Genomic DNA, 23,792 nt, shown 5'->3' on the forward strand with positions numbered 1-23,792 from the left:
AGAAAAAAAAATTGGGTTATATAGTTTAGCAACCAAAATCTCTGCTGAATCCTATCCTGAAACACCTTATGTTACAGGGAGAAAAAAAAATACAAAAAATAAACTCTGCATATTTCTAAAACAGATTCTTTATAATGTATTACAAACAGATAAAAGGTGTATTCTTTTCTCATTACCAATGCATCTGTTCAATATTCATTCTAAGAAAGTCTTTACAGTATGCATGCACTCTTAATATTTTCAGTGTTCCAGATCACTGCAGAGTTCTCATTAGCAAAGAGAATTCTCCACTTAATTCTCACACATGCAACAATTTACAAAATCTTATAACAAAGTCTCTCATCAGGAAAAAAGAGAGAAAATATCTATTTTTTTGTAAGACCTTTTAGATCCAGCTTCTGGAAGAGTAGCCAATGAGGCTATTTACATGTCCAACAGGTTTTCCCCAACACATTTACAAATTTCTGTGTGAAGCCTGTGGACACACCAATGTACCAGCAGTGTAGCAGCAGGCCATTATCCAGCACTCTGGGCCTGCAGCTAAGCACAGCTTTGGCTTTTATAAACAGTTCACAAGAGGCCAGATCCCTTTTGATTTTATATTTTTATTTCCATCTCCCCACACCTCCACGTATAAACACTGAAACCTCCCCGTTTCTCGTCCCTCCCCCTCTCCCACCCACAGAAAGGTTGCATGGTGAGGTGATGCAATTTAAAGCCACATCAGTGCCTAACACACAGAACAGGTTTGGAGAAGGGAAAGCCTAACATGAAAAAAAGAAGTCAAACAGCCTCTTGAATAAAAAATATTAATAAGTATGTAGTAAAATTTAATTTTTCCCATCTTGAAGAATTTTCACAACAGAGGAATAAATTCAGTAAAATAATGTAAAAGCTATCCTTTTGCAGGAAAAATCTGTTTTAGAAAAAAAGAGTGTAGTGAAGGCTGCAATTATTGTATCTATATGTAAGAAATCACAGAGCCTCAGGCCTGCTGTCCTTTAGTGCTCCTCATGTGTGCCACAAAGGTGGCTTGTTACTGAGACATCACACATGTGCTACACACACGCCCCCAGAGGACGTGTCTTTGCAGAAGCCCTTTTGTAAAAATGAACAACAACATTACAGTGGTGTTATAAATATTCCCTGTGATTAAAATGCAGGCACAGGAAGCAAAGATTTACCTGTAAAGCTTATCAGGGTAGGTACCAGACTGTTCGACTCTTCTTACAGTAAAATCTCACAGCAGGAAAGAAAGCCCATCCACTGGATTCAGAAGGTGCCTGTATCTGGACAGTCAAAGCAGTGAGAACAGAACAGAGCCACGCTGCACTGAACCACCCAGCACAGCAGTCTGTCTGAAATACACAGTACTGGCAAACACACTCTGCACTCCCTCTGGGACCTGCATCACCAGTGGGGAAAGAAAACAACATCTTCATTTTCTGTTCAGATTTTATTTGAAATCTAATTCAAAATGTCAAAGCTACAAAAAGGGGGAACATTTGGGTTATCTCTGCTATGTCACAACATTCTAAAAACAAAATATCACTACTGCCAGCAGATCAGTTACACACATTTCTGATGAAACTTCTAAACACAAAAATGTTTCTTTTGGGAAATAGTCACAATGAAGATATTTTGTACAATATAAAACAATGACAGGTCTACAGATGCCGATACTCATGAGTATACACGTGCATTCACAAAAAAAAAAAAAATCAGGAATGCTTTTTGTTTTTAAACAGACTGTTCAGGCACAAAACAAAACCGCATTTCCAGTAAGTGACAGCATCATAAAAAATATTAACATTGTCAGTGTTTGCTTTTCTTTGACTTCTTGTGAGATCTGTGAGGAGAACGGGACTGAGACCTGGATTTTTTCCCTGACTTTTTAGGGGATCTGGATCGTGATCTTCTTGATCTTTTGGGTGTCCTGGAGCCAGATGGCGACCTTACAAAAAAAAAAAAAAAAGGTCAAATATTAATAGAGAAAAGCACCTTTTCCTGAAGTTATTTGTATTCATTTATAGATAACATTTTCCCTAATAACAAAAGTAACAGGATGATACCTTGCTGTTGAGAAAAAGGCCATTTTTGCATTACATGGTTTTGAGAGTGTTTTGGACTTAACTTCAGTGCTTAGAACCACATGAAAAATAGCATGCACTCATGTCCTCAAAGCCACATCAGGAATTCACAGCCTTTCATGTAAGTCTCAACCAGCTTGGCTCTTGTATGAATTGGAGCCTATGTCCATGCAGAAATGATAAACTATGTTCAATTGTGTTACAGTGAAATACTTTTGATTCTCATCAAGCATGTTCAGCTTGTGATGCAGTCCCACAGAAAAAGAAGGGACACAGAATAAATTTACTGCCATCTAACCCAAACCTAATACATTGATTTAAGATAATGCAACCTGAATGAGCATTAGATTAACTCTAAAATAAAATCTCAATTACTTTTCTACTTTTATTTGAAATCCTTATTTATATAAGCACAAGAATACTGTAGTTATGCGCTATGATTTTTTTTCAACACCATCAAAAGAGAATTCCTCAGCCTGACTGAGGAATTTTGTATCAGTAAGATATTCTTAAATCCAAAGATATCCAAAAGAAGTGGAAGGTGAACTTTCAAGTTGCAGCAGCATTAGCAGAATAGTAAAATTTTGCCTCAAGTTTAACATTAACTAAAGACAAATATTTGTGTCAGAGTGGAGGTTAAGAAATACCTAGTTTGGAAACAAAACCCCGTAAGCAGCATCCGACTTTTTTTCCCTTAAAAAACAAACTATTGGAGTGAGGAACTTCATGTAAGCTAATCATCAGTGAAAAGGCTGCATGGTCACTAATTTGAGAGGTACTAGAGAAGGGCTACAGAAATTTTAGGACAACTGAAGACTTATCCTTTGAAGATAAAAAGGTAAGAAAGCAGCAAGGTGCTTTAGTTTAAAGCAGCATTTCTTAAAATGACCAGTAAACAGGTAAACAAAACCACAGCAGAGCAGAGTCTGGAGCTGATTATCAGGGCAGGAGGCTGTGTGAACTTCCAGCCCCAGTGCTCAAAGGTATTAAGGAGGAACACGCACTACAGAGTACTGCGAGGGACCCGAGTATCAAATGTGCTCTGCTGAAACACCCCCCCGGCCCCCAAACCCCAGCCAAACACACCCAGCAGCTTCCTGAAACAGAGAAGATACCAGCTCACCTTTTGCCTTTTTTACTGACATCTCTGGGAGAATCTTTGTGTGAGGAGCGGGAGCGGGAGCTCTCCTTGTGGGAGCGCTCGGAGCGCTCGGAGCGCTCGGATTTGGGCGAGGGCGACTTGGCCCGGCGGCTGCCGCTGCTGCGGGACGGGCTGGGGGAAGTGCTGTGCCGCCTTTTCCTGGCACCGGCAGCCACGCACACGGGAGGGAGAACACACAGTCAGAACATCTGCTCCTCTCTGCAGGCATTTGCTTTAGCCAATGCCATGTCAGTTACTTGTAAGTAATTAAGTATTGTAGGCTTTTTATTATTAAAACAAAAAAACAGGTTTAACATGTGCAACAGATTTTCTCTGCTTGAAAAAAATTAAGGCCTGTGAGTCACTTGGTAATAATGATGGTAGAATGGTAAACACATTCTGTCACAGCTCCCTGGAAAGCAAGGAGCTTTTTACCATAGCTACACTTAGAAGCACAGCAGAGTTTGGCTAAGCAAGCATCAGAAGATCAGTGTCCAACGAGCTACCCCAAAGCCAGCTGTTCAGGATGTGCACTATGAGAGGAGTAACACTGAAACCACAGCATTTGTGCCTCCAGACACTGCTCTGACTGAGGCGCTGCAGGCAATTCTCTGCTACAAGACAGTTAACCCCATTTGCAACTGGTAATCATTTTACCATGCTTCCCCAGGGCATAAATGAGCCAAAGGGCAACTCTGTTCAAAGGGAAGTGGTACCTCACTTGGGGCAGGCTAAAAACGACAATTCCTTTAACATTCTGGAGAATGTTTTAATAGCCAAAGTATGGGTTTTGGTTCTTTGTTTTGTTGGGTGGTTCTGTGTTTTTCTCTTAAAATCAGATGTGTGATACAGGATAATTTCAAGGTTGCCACTGCCTGCAAAGATACTGTGAGGGTTTTCCTCCCATCCACTTTAGTCCAAGAAGAGCCATACCTCTCTTTTCGCGTTGGTGTACATTCCTCTTTTTCCTTCTTATCTTTGGACCTGGTCTCAGACTTCTCCTTGTCCTTTTTGTCTCTGTCCCGTTCTCTTTCCATCTCTTTTTCTTTTTCCTAGATTATCAGAAGCATAATGATTTCAGATAAGGTGTGATTAATTATTAGAGGCAATCAAGCTAATGGCAAACAGCACAGAAGCAGTGAGCACTGATGGAACACAGCACAGGATCTGAACTAATGGTCACACCCTCCCAGCTCTTCAGGCCTTTCCTCCTGCTTGGGACACAGCACAAACATTTACTGTAAGAGAAACTAACCAAAACATGAGGGATTTCACTCTGTGTGAGAAAACCCGAATATCTAACTGGAAATTAACAGTCTTCAATGTTACAAATTTCAGGGAAATATTACAGCTGTAATACATTTTCTAAACTAAATTAAACAGGAATAATACCAGGAACCTCCTTCTACTTTAAACATGTGCAGTCATCCTGATTAATCCATCTGAAAATGTATATAGTCTCGTAACTAGAAGTTATCTAAAGACAAAACAAAAATACAAACAAGATTCTGCAATAACATCTACTCTGTCAAAACCAAACAACTATAGTCCATTTATAGGTATCAACAGGACCATTTTGAAAAAAAATATATACCCTGAGCACAGAGTCTGTCTGTCAAATAGGAAATTATCTATACAAAAATAAACCTTATCAGCAAGTCTGAACACAGAGATCAGATGCTGTGGTTTTTAGTACTGATCAGTCATTTAAAAAAATCAATTCCATGGCAAAAAATAAACAGATATTCCCTGCTTACCCCATAAAGAAGATAAAGAGGGGTGATTTAGCTAAATGGAAGAAAGTAGGGATGGTGGGAAAAAAAAGAAAATAAAAAAGAAAAACAGCAGAAGGAGGCAACCTAAGTGCAGGAAATACCAGGACATTTATCCTCATCTAGTCTCACGTTCTTTTTACAAGGAAGGCTTAGCAGTAAAACCTTCAAGTGTCCTTATCCTTACACCTATTCTTACAAAATGCTGTTAGTTATCTCTAAAATCACTGTCCTCTCAAGATGTGCCAGGTGTATTTGAAAGCATAACTACGTATTTCATCTTGATAAATAAGAATAAATAGTATTTTGAATAGTTCTAAGTTTCTAGTCTCTAAACAATATACAATGCTGCTGGGAAATTACTCTTGGAAAGCTTATTGTAAGTTTGATAAAAAAGAACAACCAGCCACCAAGTTCATGGGAAATGTAATCAGGATCAGTATTACATTACTGTTAGAAAAACTAACTTCATTTTGGCATTAAAGCAAAAGATGAAGTTATTCCCTCTACAACACTTACTATTGTTTTACAGAATGGCTATAAATATCATTAAATATTTCTTTCTTTCTTGGAAGTGAAGGAGAAAATTAAAAATCCAAAATATTGTGAGCTGGTTGAACTAATTCAACACAAGACATCTAAAATTTTATCAGTACCGTTATTATCAATTTCTGTTTGTTTAAGCTACTGTCTCACTAAGCATTCTGTGCTTACTGTACAAATAATTTCTTTTACAGAAAACACCAAGAAAGTGGAATGTTTTACAATACAACTACATTTACAAAGAAAATTATAAAAGCCTAATAAAGTCTGAACTGCAAACATCAACCTTCAATCTGTTCATCTCCTTCAGGGATCACTTTACCTAATTTTTAAAAGTCTTTTTCTTCAAGGTACTGTGAATTAGTCAGATATTGTTCACCAAATAATGCAAATAACAAGTGACAGAAAAACCCCTGGTGGAAACTGCTTATTTGTATTTAGCTTCCAAAGAACTGCATGGGTACCTAATTCCATCAATGATCTGTCAGGCTGTAAAACCAGATGAGAAAAGCAACTGTCATTTATCCTCCCTCACTATATGCAATGTCCAAAGAGCTTGTTTCTTCATTATGTTTCAAAGGTTTGAGATCACATCATATCACATATAAGATGTTAACTTTTAAAATCACTCTGACTTCATAATCCAGAGAGGTCTTCTAAAAATGGTCATGGTACAGAATTAGTCACATTTGGGTGAATGGATGAGCTGGAATTATTCAGGAAGCTTAGACACTGGAGAATCAGAAACAGACTCGCTGCTTAAAACTATTTTTTCCCTTCCTTGGGAAGCTTTTAATGCAACACATCAATTACTAAAAGCAAAATGAGAAGTCTGATGACCATCTTCAATTGAGAGCTGTCCCCTTCCTCTCCCACACCTATCAGTTTGCTTCATGCAGGACATGCAGGAGTGGTCTCTAAGGTTTCTACACAGGCTGTGATACCCAGCTGTGCAGTGGGAAACACGACAGGACTTGGATGAGAAAAGGAGATTGTATGAATTCTGCAGAGAGCACTGGGACTTAGACATGCAGATTGATATTACAGCAGTATTTTGACAGGAACCATGTGTTGTTATGTTTAAAGCCACCTTACATTCAATAAACTCAACAGAAGCCTATCACAGAATCAGAGGCAAACATAAAGAACAGTTCTTACCCTCTGGAGCAGCTTGTCTCTATAGTGTTCAACCTGTTCCTGAAAACTCTGGCCTGGCTTCTTGGGTCTTTTCCCAGACTCTAACTCATCCTGAAACTTCATCACCTTAAGCTGTGAAAATAATACTGACCATTAGGTTATTTGACTTATTATTATCCAGTTGGGCAGGTGGCTGAAAATGAAGTTTCCATTACATATCATCTGTATTCTTCATTCCTTCTATACAAGCTTGTGCACAGAGATACTAAATTTATTTAAACTGGATCAAAGTAAAAAAACCACAAACTCATCTGCAGGCACCTGCAGCTGTTTACAGACATGGTGAAAACTAAAAATAGAAGAAATTTTTTTCTGTTATTCTACTAAATTCTGTTCCCATCATTAGTACACTGCACTCTTGTATCTTTTGGGTCATTATCTGTTTGTTTTTTTCTTTCAAAATGAAATCATTTACTGCAGGTGTTAATATATTCTTTCAACTTCTCTTTTCTACTTCAAAGTTTCCTTTGGAAACTGCCTTTTTTTCCATTTAACCCTGAATGTTAAAATCAAATGACTGACAGAATTAGGACATAAAACAATGCACCTCCTCTTCAGGGTTGTTTGCACAGAGTGGCTGATTTGAAAGAACTGATTTTTACTAACATAATACTTTTTCATGTGCTAACAAGCTTAGCAACTGAATTCAGCTCCCAAGTGCTGCTAAATATAACACTAAATTTGCTGCAGTATCCCTGACAGAGTCACAAAGTTAAGCAAATGTCAGAATTTCTCCATGTGTTTTTTTTTGGTGGTTTTTTTTTTGTTTGTTTTTTTTTTTTGTCTAGATGAACTAAAACCTTCTCCAAATTGATTCACATCGTGAAACTTCACTCACATCTCATATCATTTGTCAATTCTTTCTTCCTAGTGACAAGTCCTTGTGCAAACAATCGTTCAATTTTTTTGGAGGAGAAGGTGTCTCTTTTTTGGGGAAGGAGGGAAGAGCTTGGCAATAATTCAGGCTGTATTTGTCAGCCCTCTTCCAAATGTTCATGCTCTGACCCTCCTGCACATCCTGTTCCAACACCAACATTCTATATATGAGTAGATTTTTTCAGTGCTCAAGCTTTTATTTTTAGCAAACACAAAAAGTTGCTTTCTCTTCAAAAATAATTCATTCTTCCACACTGAAAACACGCAAAGGAAAAGACTTTGCAACTGTGTCCATTTTGATTAACTGCAAGGATTCTTATTCTCCAGGTCCTCAATTCCCTAATATGAAGTAGTCACAAAATCAAATTCTACAGGTTTTTTCTTCCCTCTCAAGAATCCAGACTGGATCTAATCAGCCCTTCCAATTACTGACAGAAAGGAACGGTATCACAAACTGATCATGAGTATGTTAAGAAACATAAAACCCAAGCAAGGATAACACTACTTTGAACAAGATCTCACTTCCCTTCAGTTACAGGGCTTATGCTAACACCACATTTTTCATTTTAGTCTCAAATATAAGGGAACAACTTGCTTTGGGGAAAAAAGAAATAAAATAAAATCTTAAAAAAGCACTTTTATCTCGTACTACGGTAATCTTGTGTCAATTGTTCTGCTTTCCTCCCCCACTTACAGAGCCTGCTCTACCTGCAGTTGAGCATTTTTTCTGACAATTCACCCAATGGAAAACTGTCATCATCATTTGTCACATACCATCTCCTATAAAGGCATGTTTTTCTTCCCCCACTTCAAAAGCAGAGTTTCAAAGGCAGAAATACCTTTGGAACCATATACTCAGTGTCACTGTGTATCACCTGGTCTGCTAAGGAATCAGGATAGCATTCCCTGCCATCACCTTCAGTAAACCACAGAGGAGGAGTACAGGGGAATCTTAGCTGATCCAGGAAGCCTCTTGGGCCGTCATGGCACGAATATGCCCCTAAGATTTTAACTTTGTTTTCCCAGCTAAATAACCCATATAATTTAAAAAACAAACCAAAACAAAACCAAACCAAAAACCAAAACCAACAAAAGTCCACAAAACCCCTCCATCCTCATGTGTTTCTTTACATTTTTAGCCACAAAGCTGTGACAGTCTCTGTTTAATTATATTTTGAAAGCAAGGAAGCCTAAGTCTACAGCCCAAAGTAACCTGAGATGAAGATAAACTAGGAATCCTAACATCAGGCTTCACCTAATTTAATAAGCTAAATGGATGCCAGAAAATGTTGACATGCATGGCATACAAGCCACTGCTGGCAGGAAGTTTAAAATGGCATGAGGAATTATTTGCATCAGCTCCTCCAAAAACTGTGGGTGGAGTGGGGGGCGGAAGGTGGTTATTAGCAGGTGCCTTGAAAAGAGAAAAAATAAGAAAGGCTACACTGTGGTAACATCTCACTCAACACCTCCCCAGACACCAGCTATGGCAGGATCATGGGGCTTCCTGAGACAGGTATGGTCTTTTACAGACCACCCATAGATGGATTTCTCCTCCACACAATTGCTGTATCTCCCTTTGAACTCATGCAAACTGACTCCTTTTAAAAAATGCAGTGGGCAGAGGAAAGGAGAACACCCCCTGGAAAGGTGACTCAGTGTTACAAAGTGCTGAGATGGTATCAAGAGCTCACTACAGAAAGATCCGGCTCTTCCATCCACTCCTGCACTCCAAGCACAGGGTCCCCCTTCCACCTTTCCCTTGCACCACCTGCAGTGTTTGGCTGAGCCTTCCATACACCAGAAGCTCACCCTCCTTCCCAGGTCAATTTTCCCACCCTTAGTGAGATTATCTTGGGTCAGGGGAAAATCAGCAAGTGTCAGAGCTCACAGGATCAGGGTGTTTCCTCATGCAGCAGAGGTGAGCAGTTAATCAGATCAGTTCATCCTACACCTTCACATATAGAGGCTTTTGCACTTAGTTCTCATCCATCACCACTGTAAGAAAGTTCCAAAGGCCACTAAAGAATTCTCTAAAAAATTTGTCCACTCAGAATTACTATTTGAACTTAGATGCTTGGTTATGTCCTTCACCATTCACTGCTCATTGTACACTGGCCATAGTGAACACTCTTCTCATGATGTCTCCATGCAGAGTACAGGATGCTCATACTTCTATCACACAGTTCAAGATACTCTCCCAGGAAAGAAAGATCCTTAATACTTAGGCTTAAATCTACTTAAGCATCTAATTGATTAATTTTGTAAGCATTTCACTTTGTAAACCTGCATTAAGAATGAAATAATATATCTTCATTGCATTGGTTATTCTTTAACCATTCCTGTTCAACGGACCAGAACTGGTAAGCCTGTTCATTTTCAGGAATAAATACATTAACTGGACAATCCCCAAAGTCAGTAATATGCATAATAAAATGGAAGGGGAAAATCTTTCAAATCCCTTGCCAAAACTTTGCAATACTAATTCCATAGACAGAGCAGCCTCCCAGAGCAGAGTTCCCAGTTCAGAGACTGCAACACAGAAGTGTCAGGTACCACTGGAGCTGCTGTGAGCAATCCCAACTTAATGCTCCAGTGCAGGATCACATTTCTCACTAAAGAGGAGCTCCTTCCCATGAGCTCAAGACAAACACTCCACAGCAACGTCTTGTCTATTGGTTCACATCTGGAGACTTCCTCCCTCTCTCCTTGAACCCATCTGAGCATTTAAAGGGTTCAGCCTCAGCTAGAAGCTGAGGCCTTGATTACAGCCCACCCAGGAAGCAAGCAAGCCAAAGGAAGGGGTAACGTTGTGTTACCGTGGCTCAGGGAAACCAGACTGCTGCAAAACAAAGCTCTGCTTTTTCCATTTAGACACTAACAGATGTGCTGTCTGTAGCCTTCCTCACTTAAAACTGATCTACTCTCAAAAACTGTTCTTAAGTTTACAAATCTGCTGATACTGAGTCCATGCATAGGGTCTTCAGTGCAAAAAGGCTGTTTCACAAGAGGTTACTTCACAGTTCCACAGCCTCTGAACTTAAAAGAGCCAATGTTCAAACATAACTGATTTGAGATAAATTAGCTGCATGCTACATTAGGATGAACTAAGAAGCGAATCACTACACGCTTGATGAAAGATAGGAATTTCTGCTTGGTAAGTAATGTAAGCACTCCGATGTAGACTGATCAGAGACAGGACAGACATCCAAACAGACCAAAGTGTTTTGGTTTTCTTTAGAATAATCTTGCCCCAACAATGGCTGTCGCAAGTCCTAGATCTTGCTAGAAGTAGAGCAAAATATTTCTTTGAAAGCTTGATTTTTCCACCAAGTCTATCAGTAGTGGAATTTCTGCAGCTACTATATTATCAACAACAGATGACAGACACACTGACATACACATGTAAAGTCTCTCTTCTGCCATAGAGCCCTCTGGCCTGCTCCACCACACTCACAGGTTGCCATGTGTCTTGGAGCTAAGCTACTCCTTGCTTTTGGCTTCGTGTAAAAGAGAAAGAGTCAAAGATGTAAAATAGACCAGAATCTTCTGAGTAGTCATCACCTTCAAAGAAACAACTGCTATAAAAGTGAAACTATTGGTTAAGCAAAAGCCAATTTGTCTCATCTGTTGTTATTATTAAGCCACAAGCAGTAGGATATTTAATAGGGTATCTTTATGGCATTTTGCAGTAGCCTTAAACGAGCCAGCTACAGAGACCTCCACAGACTGCAAAAACCAAAGGGTTGTATTTTGTTCTAATGATGACTACAGATAGCTCCTGTGACCTGACAAACAAATACTCAAAAGTTGAGTATTCTGCACACTAAGCACCATAATCCAGAGAAAGGAATAATGGAAACTGTATGGAACTTCTTGACACGGTAACCACCTGTCCTTTGTGACAGCCAGAAAATCTCTTTGGCTCTTGGTAGAAAAATGAATTGGACTTTCAATACCGTGAGGGGGCAGGGGGTGTTTGGTGTGGAGTATCTGTGCAGGGGGCAGGGAGGCACTGACAGAGCACAGCCACAGGATGGTGTAACAGGATCCAACTCTGCCCCTCCTGCAGCGGGGGCTATCAGCAGAAAGACTCAGCAGGAACCCTCCACACCAACAGTCCCCTCCCTCAGTCAAACTCTGCTTTGAGGTCTCAGGTGGCCAACACAAAGGTGAGCAAAGCCAGCTACTAAAAAGGACTAAAATCCTGTTTAACCCTTTTGGAAGCACTGATATGTCTGGACTTGTGATGAGCCTGCCTCCTGCTGCAGAGGAAGCCCATGCTGAGCATTTTTGCTTGGAGTAGGATTATCAAAATTTGCACAGCAAGGTGGAGGCAGAACTGAAATACCCTAGAGAAAGGTCCAAAGAGGACTATGCTGCTTCATTTTGTCTGTGACTTTAGCTACACTCTAAGGGAACATGCTTAATGAACAATTTAAATAATTAAATTCCCTTTTTTTCTACCACTTCAGAGGACTAAGGCCTCTTTACAAAGAGGAATACAACTTTTTTTTAGATGTCACAGGGGGGAAGAAAGACACACAAAGCACCATGAAGATCACTCTGAAATATGAATTATAATATAAAGCAAAGTGCCAGTCTTTCCACACTAAAAAAACAGTTAAGAAACCACTGTTCTTCAGTGTTGCAGGAAAGGCTCTGCTCCTGCTAAGTTCAGGAAAGAATTCACACTTCAGAAGGATTAACAGGGGCATGAGGGAAGCAAACAAAAGGTTACTAACTTGCCTCCTCTGACTGCACCAGTCTAATGGCTGAGGCCAAAGTTTGTTTCTTACTTCACTTTCTCCTTCCAGCTAACAAGCTTAATTTACTAACTGTGCCAAGTGAAAGAATTGTTGCTTTACTAATGAATTTCCAAAAAAATGCATGAAAAAATGTTTTTCAGCTTCCCTGGCACTCACTGTGTAGACTGTGCAGCTGGAGAATTAGACCTCACCATTTTTTTGGCCAAATATTTTACACAACATTTTTTACAGTGCATATTAGATGGCATAATTGTTAAAGCTGCTAATTGGTTGTTTCTTTCCTCAGCTCCTTTCCTCAAATTTAATAATGGACATGGGTTTTGGCAGGGATTGGATACATAGTAAGAAGAAACCATGAGTGTGAATCCTTTGAAGTAGTACAGGGAGTACTTTCCTGTCAATGACAAACTTGAGCAAAATTTTAAGTACTCCTACATAGTGTCTGAAATGTTCTCAAAAGAAAAAAAAAATCTCCTCTTCTGGCAATTCCAAAAGTCTGAACCAAAATGGTAATTTACTTATCAAAAAGAATAAAATTCAAGCATGCACTTGAAAAACTCAAATGTTTGCCACCTAAAACTTTTACTGACAGAAAACACTGCTGAAAGAACTTAAAACACTTGTGCAGTGTAAAACTGACAATGGTTAAAGCAAATTGCTACCTAATCTGCCTCCACAACTGCCAAGATAATGTCTGTAAAACAGATACTCTGTCTGAAAGGAGCTCTTTCTATAACTGCTACAGTCAGTATTACAGCAACATGAAAATTAGTTTCACTTGTACTTTCATTAGTCTAACATCATGTATTTTCTACAAAGATACTGCCACCATGAGTCAGGTCAGACATAAATCCCATTCAGCTTCTCACACTGAGAATTTATTCACTTAATATGGCTGTATATCATGAACTATCAAACTGCTGTGCAAAACATGAAATTTTTATGTGGGAGTCTATTAATTTCAATAAAATCTGAATAGTTAAAAGGAGGCATATTTAAGAGAAACAACATTTGTGACATTCTAAAATATTATTGACTGAACATCTTAGAAGAATATTACAGCACTTTGCTAATGTCTGATTTTAGCTAACAAACACAGTATTGCATGAACAGGCAGGCAGCCACAATTCCACCTTCAAAACATCACCCAGGTTATAACCTGTCATTTGGAGATGCTACAACTGCAATAAGCATTTAGCAACTTCTTAATATCACTTTAATGCACTGAACAGAAGCTACAAGGATTCTGGTATTCAATGTACCCCCAGGTCTGAATATTGACTACAAGCCAGGAAGTCACAATTTTAAACCTGATTTTACATGGCAGTGTATGTCAGAAAGGCATCACTGCTACACAAAGCTCGTGCTAAATTCCAGTTCTAGTTACCTTCTCAGTCAAGCACAAGCTCAGAAGCCAGAACAAAGCCATAACAACCTCTGCTGATTAAGCTTAACAGCTACACTAACACCTGGGCTTGGAGAAAGGAGAGAAGAACCAGGGAGCCCTATGAACTGCACGTAGGGCTTCCATTAAAATACCTCCAACTCCACGACTATGTGGGTTAGCTGTAGCTACTTCTTTGTTTGATGGCTGGGACAGTGAAAAGAGACACTGTTAAATGCAATAAAATACAGACACTTCAAGGCAAGAAACAGAGAAAGCAAGGAAGGCAGAGGACTAAGGCCACATCCAAAGTTAATCCCAAAAGTTAATTTTCCAAGGGGAGGAAAGTGTAAGGGCATCCAAGTGATCTAAAGCTGCAGTTGTACTGAAACAGAACACTGAAAAAGAACAGTCATTCTCAACAGGCAATATGCCCTGACCCTGTTTTTCTTTTTTTCCTCCATTATTTTAAATGTAAAAACCAGGCAAGGTAAGGGTGTGAACAAACAAACCTATACAAAAATACACCAGACTACAACAAAAACCCACTATATATAATAGGAGTATAATTATTTCAGTAAAAGTAACTCCCAATCGTATGTAGAGAACTCAGGGTGGGCTGAGGACTGGAAAGGTACCGAAGGGTGGCACAAAACACCCCATGCTCACCTCTATCTCTCTGAGTTTGGCACGCTTTTCTTCACTCATTTCTGAGTATTTGACTGATGACTTGGATTCAGGCATTTCCTCTTTAATAGGATTGGAATACATGTGTTGTTCTTCTGACTTAGAACTCTGTGTGTCTTCTTCATCTTCACTTTCTTCTTCTTGACTTTACAAAAAACATACAGAATTAACTAAGATGTCACAGATGTCTTAAATATATATGAAATCGACTATTTCTCTTACTTAATTTTTATTATTAGTTACTAGTTCTGAAATCTGTTAAGTTAAATTACATAAGTCTGCAGCTACAAATCCCTCTGTGAGATAGATCTTTCTCATTTAATTAAACTGTTTGTTTTTATTACTCACACAATTTACACTTCTCACAGAAACAGAGAACAGAGTGCAGAAGAATTCATGAAATTTACAGTCATCAAATACATATCTATTTCAGCTACAAAAGGAAACCCACTCCCACAGCAGAAGCTCTGAGTGCTGTAATGTTATATTAAGTTTAATGGAAGAATAATATTAACTACTTTTGCTTTTGGGAGATAATATTGAGAGATGGCAGATACCCAAAATTATATTCCCAGGCTGGCCACTAGAGTGCTGCAGGACTCCATGCAATGCAGGAAGTATTTACAGCATTAACTAACAGACTCTCTCAGCTGCCTGAAGAGCAAAGTAAAAGACAACTCAAAACCAGCTTCTGCTGGCATGGAGCCTATCAGCATCCAATGAAACACCTCAGAACATGACTCACTGTGCTCACCTCAGCAGCAGAAGGCAGAGGTTTAGATTCATTCATATATACCTGACAGCAAGATTTCCGTACTACTACCTTAGCTCTTATTATTTGATGCTGAATTCTCAAATCAGGATAAATTCAAATATTATAGTCAACACCTCTACCAAAAGATTTAATTTATCATGTTAGAAAAAATCATGGGGGCGGAAAGCATGCTGCACTAAAATCCTGAGTTTTCTACATTTTCTTATTTTCCTACTTTCAAAATTTCTTTTTTGTTCTACTCATGTAGTAAATAACATATATATCTTATAAGGAGTTGCAAAGACACTCAACCTTAGATACATAAAAAAGTATGTTTTAATTAGAATGAAAAAGTATTTACTTTTGAATTTCCTCCTCCTCAGATTCTTCATGTTGGTCAAAAAGCTCCCACTTAGAAGTAGTAACAGCTAGAAGAGACAGTAGGATAATTTTAGCAACAAAAAAGCCACCATTTAATCTGAAAATTAGTATTTGTAATACAATTATACTACAATATATATATAGTATATAACATATAATAAGAATTACAATGTGGTAAAATTTACCAGTATCTAACACTCAATACAGACTTTCTATTTCACAGAAATATTCAACCAGCCCATTATCAGAATATATACTATTCACAGAGCTATTCACTCACACTGCATATCATATTGCAGTAAATCCTTCAAAAGCAGACAAGTATTTGTCAGTTTGTGAAATATTTTAAACCAAGATTTAAAAAGACTGCCAGGCACAAACCCGGATTTCTTTTTGTGTGTTTTCAGTATTTATTCTAATAAACTGAACATTACTTTTAAAGGTTGATAGGTTATTGAAGTGCAATAACCATAATGGAACACACTATTTTCCTTTTTGGTTAAAAATTCAGTGAACAAGTTACAACAGAAAATCCTGCTATGTTACAACATGAATCCAATTAGCATTTTAGCACAGATCAGCTGAAAAAACTCATTACACAAGTGACATTATGCTTTGAGCTTACTTCAGAAAAGATACTTTCAGAACTAACCTTGAGCTTCCAGTTCCGATTCATCCACTGCTTCCCACTTTGAAGGGGCAACTTTAAATATAGGCTCATTCTTTTTTGAGTCTTCAGTTGTATCCACTGGTGAAAAAAGAGACACGGAAAAATAAATTACTAAGCATTCAGAAGCTGAAACCAAAAAGTACTAAGGTAACTGAATTAAACAGTGAAACGGATTATATGATCTTAGCATTTGCAAAGTAAAGAAAACAGGGTTTAGATCCTGATGTGTAACATCAGAAAACACCTCCTGCGTTTCTGAAGCAATTACAAGCTAAAGACAGTAAAGCATATTGAAATTAATCAACACTTTACAAAGCTACATGCCAGATCAATTCTAGGCTGTATTTCTGAAAACTACGCAGGAAGAAAAGATCCAAGACTGAAGAATCAATCTGAAAGTTGAAATATTTCGTACAAGGAACTCCATCAAGATCATCATCCAGTGATTTAATTGGGACTCCATCCAGATCATCAATAGGAGCAGCATCAATAGGAATTCCATCCACGTCTTCTAGTGGAGCACCATCAAGCTCTTCCTCAATGGGAGCACCATCAAGATCATCTGGTACTTCCTGAAAGCAAATAATATGTCATTATTTCAAGTACAAATCTACACTGCTTTTTTTTACTTCTCCAACTATCAAAGAATTTATTTTTAAAGAAGCACTTTTATAAATACCAAAACCCCCAAAATATCTACTTCAACAATTTTTGCTGAGTATAGTTGCTTATTGTAGAGGAAATAATACAACAATATCTTCCTATCAGAAATTATATGCAAGAACTTGGAATTTGTCCACAATGTACTGGAAGCTTTCCAATACCTATATTCAAAAGAAGAGCTATTAAGCTGAGGTTTATCTCAAAATCAGTTAGAGTCAGATAAATCATACTTCCTTGATAAAAAATTTTCCCCAAGACCAGTAAAATGAACAACTGACACAAACAGACTGTTTAGCAGGAACATCAATGTAAGGAAATCACAAATTATAAATACAGTGGTGTATTCTAACTTGTTAGGTACAGGCACTGTCCTTCATATGTGTGTGTTCACCCTGCTTTTCCATTCCAAGAAATCAGCTTTAGTTAAATTATACTGCACGCCTCCCTCCCACTGCTCTGAAAGGCATCTTTCCACACAGTGACAATGCCTGAAACTCCACTCAGGATTCAGAGACAGGTATTACAGAGTATTTCCAGCACAGAGGTAATACCTGTCATTCTGTACTAGTCTTTGCTCTGAAACACTTTCACAATATAACTCCACCACAGCACCTAGTCTACAAGCAAGAAATACATGAACACAATAAACAATATTTGCTTTTGAAAATATGTTACACCTCTATTTAGGAGCAAGGACTTGGAAGAAAGAAAGGTTTATTCACCCTAAAAGAGAATATAAAATAGAACTGGCAAGGATTATTTTACTAACACATTTTTTCCCTGCCGTCTGCGAGCATCACTCCTGAGGTCACTTACCTCTGTTTCTTTATCTTCCATGATATTTACAAGTCCCAAGAAAATATTCTGTAGTTTGATCAGAAATGGCTCTGGATAGATTGCCCAGTCTTCCCATGCTCGGAAGCATGTCATCACCCGTTGCTACAAGCAAGAGGAAAAAATAAATGCTAAAACATTTGTATTGAGAAATTTCATGTCATGGGAAAAAGACCACAGAGAACTACTACTGTAGACAACTATTCTTAAGTAGTTCCATACTGAAGTGTATTGTAACGATACCATGCTGGAGAAGACAATTTCACAAAAATATATATATAGGAACAACATTTTAAGTAATCTCACTTGGGTTTCATTTTCCCTTGAAATTCCTATTATATTATCCATTTTGGCTGTTGCCAGTTCTATCCTGACAGTAAATTTCATTCTGCCCCAATGTTCGAAGCAGGTGCCTCCACCAAATCTAAGAGAAAATATCTGTTTCTAAAATAAAATTACTAAAATTAACATTGGCTTATACATATTATTGAACTGAAATGGTGTTCCTACTTTCATTTTATTCAGCCTGGAGAAGAGAAGGCTCTGGGGAGACTTTAGAGCCCCTTCCAGCACCCAAAGGGGCTAAAAGAAACCTGGAGAAGGATTTCTTACAAGGGCAGGTAGTGACAAGAAAAGGGGGGAATGTCTTTAAACAGAAAGGGGGTTGTCTTAGATTAGCTATTATAAAGAAATTATTCAGTGTGAATGTGCTGAGGCAATGGCACAGGTTGCCCAGAGAAACTGTGGCTGCCCCACCCCTGAAGTGTTCAAGGTCAGGCTGGATGGAGTTATGAGCAACCTGGTTCAGTGAAAGGTATCTCTGCCTATGGCAGGGGGTTGGAACAGGTTATCTTTAAAGTCCCTTCTAAATCAAATAATTTTATCATTTTTCTTTTTAAAAAGCGTATTTGAAAAGATGTGCTTCAGTTCAAGTTTGACACAGTAAATGTAACTGAAGATGTAGATATATTTAAAAAAATCTGCCTCTCTTTATCATGTAATTGAAGAAAGTTTTAGAATAGCTGATAGCTAAAACTGATTCCCAATCTAGAGCAATTTAGAGTAGGAGGACAACCAGGATGAAGATCTTAATACAGACAAACTAACTACTCTGGTAAGCTATATATTTAAGCTTCTGACTGAAAAACAAAAAGAAAAAAGTGCAGAGGCATCATGAAAACAGAAGGAAAGGGGTCAAGCATGAGAAGCAGACAGCATTTGACCTCAAAAACAACTTTCAAGTACCCATGGTCAGACTGCTTATCAGAATTCTAAAATAAAGCCTGACACAAAAAAGCTGTTTAGAAGTAACTTTATGCTGTTCTGCCCAGGAGCTTCTCTCCCACACTGAGCACTTCCACACAAGTTCACTTCTGAAACTGAAATACAGGTGGCCCTGAACAGTAAGAAAGCTAGAAAGCCTCATCTGCAATTCAAGTGATAGATAAGATATCCTCTCAACTCCACAGCTCTACATCTACACTTCAGCTGTCAGATGCTCATTTCCCTCCTTAATGGCAAGGCTATCCTTGCAAAAGAGAAAGCTTTTTAAAAATTACTCTTTTTAAAGCCTAAATAGGGACCGTGATTTCTAAGCCACCTATCATAGTATGTAATCTCTTGTGCAGGAACATCTATTTATGTGACTTCTATGTCATGTAAATAACAATGAAATACATACCTTGAAATTTTCAGACTGTAAATGGCCTTGTATTGTACGGTAAGTAGCATTGAGATCAGAGAATATCTGACATAATTTTGTTTCAAAACTAGAATTAAACATATACATTTCTTTAGTTAAACTTTGTAATATATGTTTTCTGGACATACACAATTCATGAAAATACCTGGGACACAGGACTCAAAAGCACAAGGTTCTGATCCTTATAGTAGCCATGAACTGAACTATAAAGCAAATATGATTACTATATATTAAATCACCTTGGACAACAACAGAACTGTGAAGGGAGATCTTCACATCTGCTGCAGTCTCTTTATACACCCTGGAAAGATTGGAGGACGATAAAAGGAGTTTTACAACCTTAAATAGAATGAAAGAATTGTCTCAAAATTCAATCTGTATTTAAAAAAAAATTCTTAGTTATACTTGTATTCTAATTTATTCAGTGATACCCTCAATGAAAGCAGTGAGCAACAGCTGTCCAGCTTCCCTTGAGCTTCTCACAATGTGCAAAAAATAAACCAGCACAACACAGACACACTGCAACAGGAAACATCAATTGCAATCACTAGTTTTGTAACATGCTGATTATTTCCCACCATGCTGCCCTAACATGAGAGACTCCAAGAACTAGACACAAACATTTAATATGAAAAAGATACTGTCCTATGGACATTTTTCCAAAATTCTGCTCAGCACCTTAGAAATAAAGTATGTAATATCCCCTTATACCTTATCCAAAGTTTATGGAAAGTTACACCTTCCACATTTTAATAAAAATAAATCTGTTTAAAAATTTACTTCCTTGCTTGAACTATACCATATCTTGAATATTATCTACAGGCTCTTTCTGTCAAGAGGCACATGAGGTATTCTCACCTTTATGGGGTTCCATGCACGTGGTCCCTTGCATAGGGCACATTTTCTGCATTACCAACATGCTACATCTTACACATTTTCATGCAAACAGATAAAAATACCATCAGTCTGTAATAACAGTAGCGCAGAAAAGTCTGAATTTCCTACAACCACGTTTATCAAGAGATGTACATACAGAGATGAATATAAGAGGGGTTTTTTTAACTGCCAATCACCTAAAATATACTTACAATTTTCTATAGTAGGAAGCATTGGCAACTTTAGCTGAAGAGTTGTATAACACATCTGACACTAGATACAATCTTGCAATCTACAATAAAAATGGTCAAATTAAGAAAAGTCCAATTTAAATTCTTCTGAAAATAAAGGCATTTTCACAGAAAGAATACAAGACAGTTTAAACTATCTGGAAGTACCTAATTAGAATTAAGTGTAGCACAGCTATATTATTAATAAACATGCTAAGAGGCAATTGGCCCCCTGTTATGCTGTAGGGTACTAACTACTGTAACATATCACCACAGCATCACAAAGGAGAATCATGGCATGCCTGTTTTAATTGCCTCATTTGGACAGATCATTTCACTGTTCTTCATTTCACAGTAAGGCAGAATACTACTTTCAAGCAACTTCAGAAAGAATAAAAAATATGTAACAAAAATCCACAGGAAGAGATGATACTTAAATTCAAGCCCACACTTTAGTACAAAATCTCAACACTACCTGAAACTTATGAAATAATGCTTGTAAATTGCATGCACATGCTGCTAAGTGAGCTCCCCCACCAAAATACAAGATTATAGAAAATCGCCACACCTTCTTAGGAAGAGGAGTCTTGAGGATGGACAATGACTCTGTAATGCAGTCCACAATTTCTTCAGCAGCTTCTGCATTATTTAGACAGAAAACCATTGCATCACCAATGTCGTTCTTCCGAGGTGTTAACCCACGTAGAATTTCCTCTAGTTTGTCCCTCTGTCTGAAATACCAGGAATGTTAATACTTTCAATATGAAATGAAAAGTCCTTTTGTGAATTTCCATTTAACAGTGGTTTTCTGGTTTTCCATCTTTAGGAAAGAAGCAATTTTCAATATTTTTATATTCTTTTACCTGAGTTCTTTAAGTCATTCATGAATTTATGTGTCCATACATAAAGTGCAAAAAGTTCTCACTCAAGTCTTGATAACATACAGAAATCAAGGAAAAGTAGCTGAGAAATACTTAATTAAGCGCATCAGTATCTCTAAAAAAGTAATTATCTTTCTGGATTTAGTTTAGGCCTAAGCCAAATGGATAAATCTAAAGAATGCAAGCCATTTCTGCTACAGAATAAGAAACACTAGATTCAGAAAGCTGGTAAATAAACAATTACTTCAAATTTTTCCTGACCTCCATATGCAGAGAACATGTTAAAAAGAATCTCTTTTTGAGCCTTTCCAAAAGAAGGTATAAGAAACAAACTGTGTATTAAAACCTATGGAAGCATGACTGTTGTGGTTACTATGATGAGAAAAATAAAACAAGCAAAAGAATTCCACACATTAGTAACACATTTGTAACAACAGCAGCAAAATTAGGAAAAGCAGGTCTCTATTTCCACTACCACAGCCACCCCCAGTACACTGACACTTCACAGCAAAGAACTCTGATGATCTCTCTCTTCCTGTTTATTAACAATGGCTCCCAATTTTAATTTCTGCTGAACAGCATTAGTAAGTTTAAGATTACAGCAACGGTTTAGTTTGTGAGGTCATAACAATGCTGAGAAAGATGCTACATATCCTCAGCTACAGACAGCAGCAGAAAATGGGGGAAAAACTCTCATCTTCCTAACCCCTTTCAAATTAAGGGTTAGTAACATTGGAATGAAAGGTTCAGTGATGACAAATCTAACCAAATCAAAAATGTATTTAGCAGCAAGTATGATCAGAAGCACTGAGACGAAGAGACACTTACTCAGACACGTACATAATAGTAAGACAAGTATGACAACTTAGGGGATGACACATTAGCGCTACAAAAACACAATGGGCAAACACAGGCAGACCAGCTATCAAGGCAGCACCATCCATCAATGGTGGGACATACTCTTCCTTTAGTGCACCCTTCTTGTTCGGTTCCTCCACAAACGCTTCCGCTTCTTGCTCTTCTGACATCCCATGCAAGTATGGATTCAATGGTGGTGGCCTCCAGAAGGATCCATTTTTGAACATACGGAAATCTTCTGTCCTCCACTTGGTTGGCGCATCCCCCTATGAAAAAAAAAACCACAAGTATTTTTACTTTGGTGTTATTTTACTTCACTATGCTTAAAGTTATGAACTATCACTAAAATTCTACTTGCCTGAAGAATTGAATAAAGCTTCCATCTATAATACACATGGGCTGGAGTCTGGTTTTCAAATAAAAACCTAAACCAAACAGCAAAGGAAAGACACAGAGCATATTACAAATCTTGAACTGACACTAATTTAAAGGAAGCAATTAAACAAACCCCAGCCCAACCCTGTTCAGAATCCCACCTCAGCTGCAGAGAAAACACAGGGAGCTACAATCATGTACGCCCACAGCACAGCCAGGCAGAACACGTGCAACTGCTCCACACACTCCTGCACACACACACATGCAATCTGCAGAGAGCAGAGCTCCCCAAAGGCACAGCACTGCTCAGAACTCAAGAGCAGAACAGGGTCAGAAAGAACAACTGTGCAACCTCACAGCAAAGCAGAAGAATCAGCTGTCACTATAGGAGCAACTGCAGCCTCAGCACAAGTGATGCAGGAGCTTGCAGTTGCATAGTGAGGTCATCAAATACTGAATGACCTGAAGTTTTCCACCAGTAAACTGTCTGGCAGAACACTGGCAACATCTGATGGAGGATGCGGGGGACAAGTAGCCCATTTTTAATGGCCAGGATATTTTCACCTGCCTACTTTCTCACTTTGCATATAAAAATCATAATGAAGCACTTCAAACTTACTGTAAATAAAACACTACTAAAAAGTCATTTAGGACTTCCCTGAAAAACTTTTTTTGAGAGACTGCATTTCAAAAGAAATTTGGAAACTGGTCCTTTTTTATTCCATTAAGGACAAGCGCTCAAAATTCTCAAAACTTCCCTATGTCAGCTGAAGTGTAATTCTATTATAATGGACATAGAAGAAAAATTAATCCCAGCTCTTGCTAAAGGTTAAAACATACACTCCAGGAAGAGTGGACTTCACATTGAGTTTGCCTGTTCGGGGGAGGAGGGGGATTTTTTTCTTATTTTAAACCGTATGCTACTGCTTCCACTGATTGTGGATCCCTCAAAAGAGTATGTGTTAAATGGCATTTATTTAAATATATAGAAATGTATTGCATTGTGTGTGTGTGCACTGCTTTACTTATTTATATGTATACATTAGTAACAACTGGAATAAAAGTGTGTTCTTCCTTATAAAAGGATAGTACAGCCACAGGTGCAATTT

General features: G+C 38.1%; 1 protein-coding gene across 4 annotated transcripts in view; it reads right to left on the reverse strand.

Annotated features, from left to right (window-relative positions):
- Positions 1 to 1,437: 1,437 nt before the first annotated feature.
- Positions 1,438 to 23,792, reverse strand: part of U2SURP (U2 snRNP associated SURP domain containing) — a 42,847-nt gene continuing 20,492 nt past the window's right edge. For all 4 annotated transcript variants that reach the window (XM_068200853.1, XM_068200852.1, XM_068200851.1 and 1 more), the window contains 14 exons: positions 22,667 to 22,733; positions 22,411 to 22,574; positions 21,138 to 21,300; positions 20,552 to 20,631; positions 19,443 to 19,530; positions 17,744 to 17,866; positions 16,680 to 16,836; positions 16,247 to 16,342; positions 15,575 to 15,641; positions 14,442 to 14,604; positions 6,705 to 6,815; positions 4,165 to 4,283; positions 3,214 to 3,390; positions 1,438 to 1,954 (listed from right to left, as the gene is read on the reverse strand). In XM_068200853.1, coding sequence (XP_068056954.1) covers positions 1,816 to 1,954; positions 3,214 to 3,390; positions 4,165 to 4,283; positions 6,705 to 6,815; positions 14,442 to 14,604; positions 15,575 to 15,641; positions 16,247 to 16,342; positions 16,680 to 16,836; positions 17,744 to 17,866; positions 19,443 to 19,530; positions 20,552 to 20,631; positions 21,138 to 21,300; positions 22,411 to 22,574; positions 22,667 to 22,733 — 1,714 coding nt within the window. In that variant the 3' untranslated portion in view covers positions 1,438 to 1,815. The remainder of the gene's footprint in view (positions 1,955 to 3,213; positions 3,391 to 4,164; positions 4,284 to 6,704; positions 6,816 to 14,441; positions 14,605 to 15,574; positions 15,642 to 16,246; positions 16,343 to 16,679; positions 16,837 to 17,743; positions 17,867 to 19,442; positions 19,531 to 20,551; positions 20,632 to 21,137; positions 21,301 to 22,410; positions 22,575 to 22,666; positions 22,734 to 23,792) is intronic.

The sequence above is a fragment of the Anomalospiza imberbis genome, chromosome 10 (genome assembly GCF_031753505.1).
Source record: "Anomalospiza imberbis isolate Cuckoo-Finch-1a 21T00152 chromosome 10, ASM3175350v1, whole genome shotgun sequence".
Lineage (NCBI taxonomy): Eukaryota > Metazoa > Chordata > Aves > Passeriformes > Viduidae > Anomalospiza > Anomalospiza imberbis.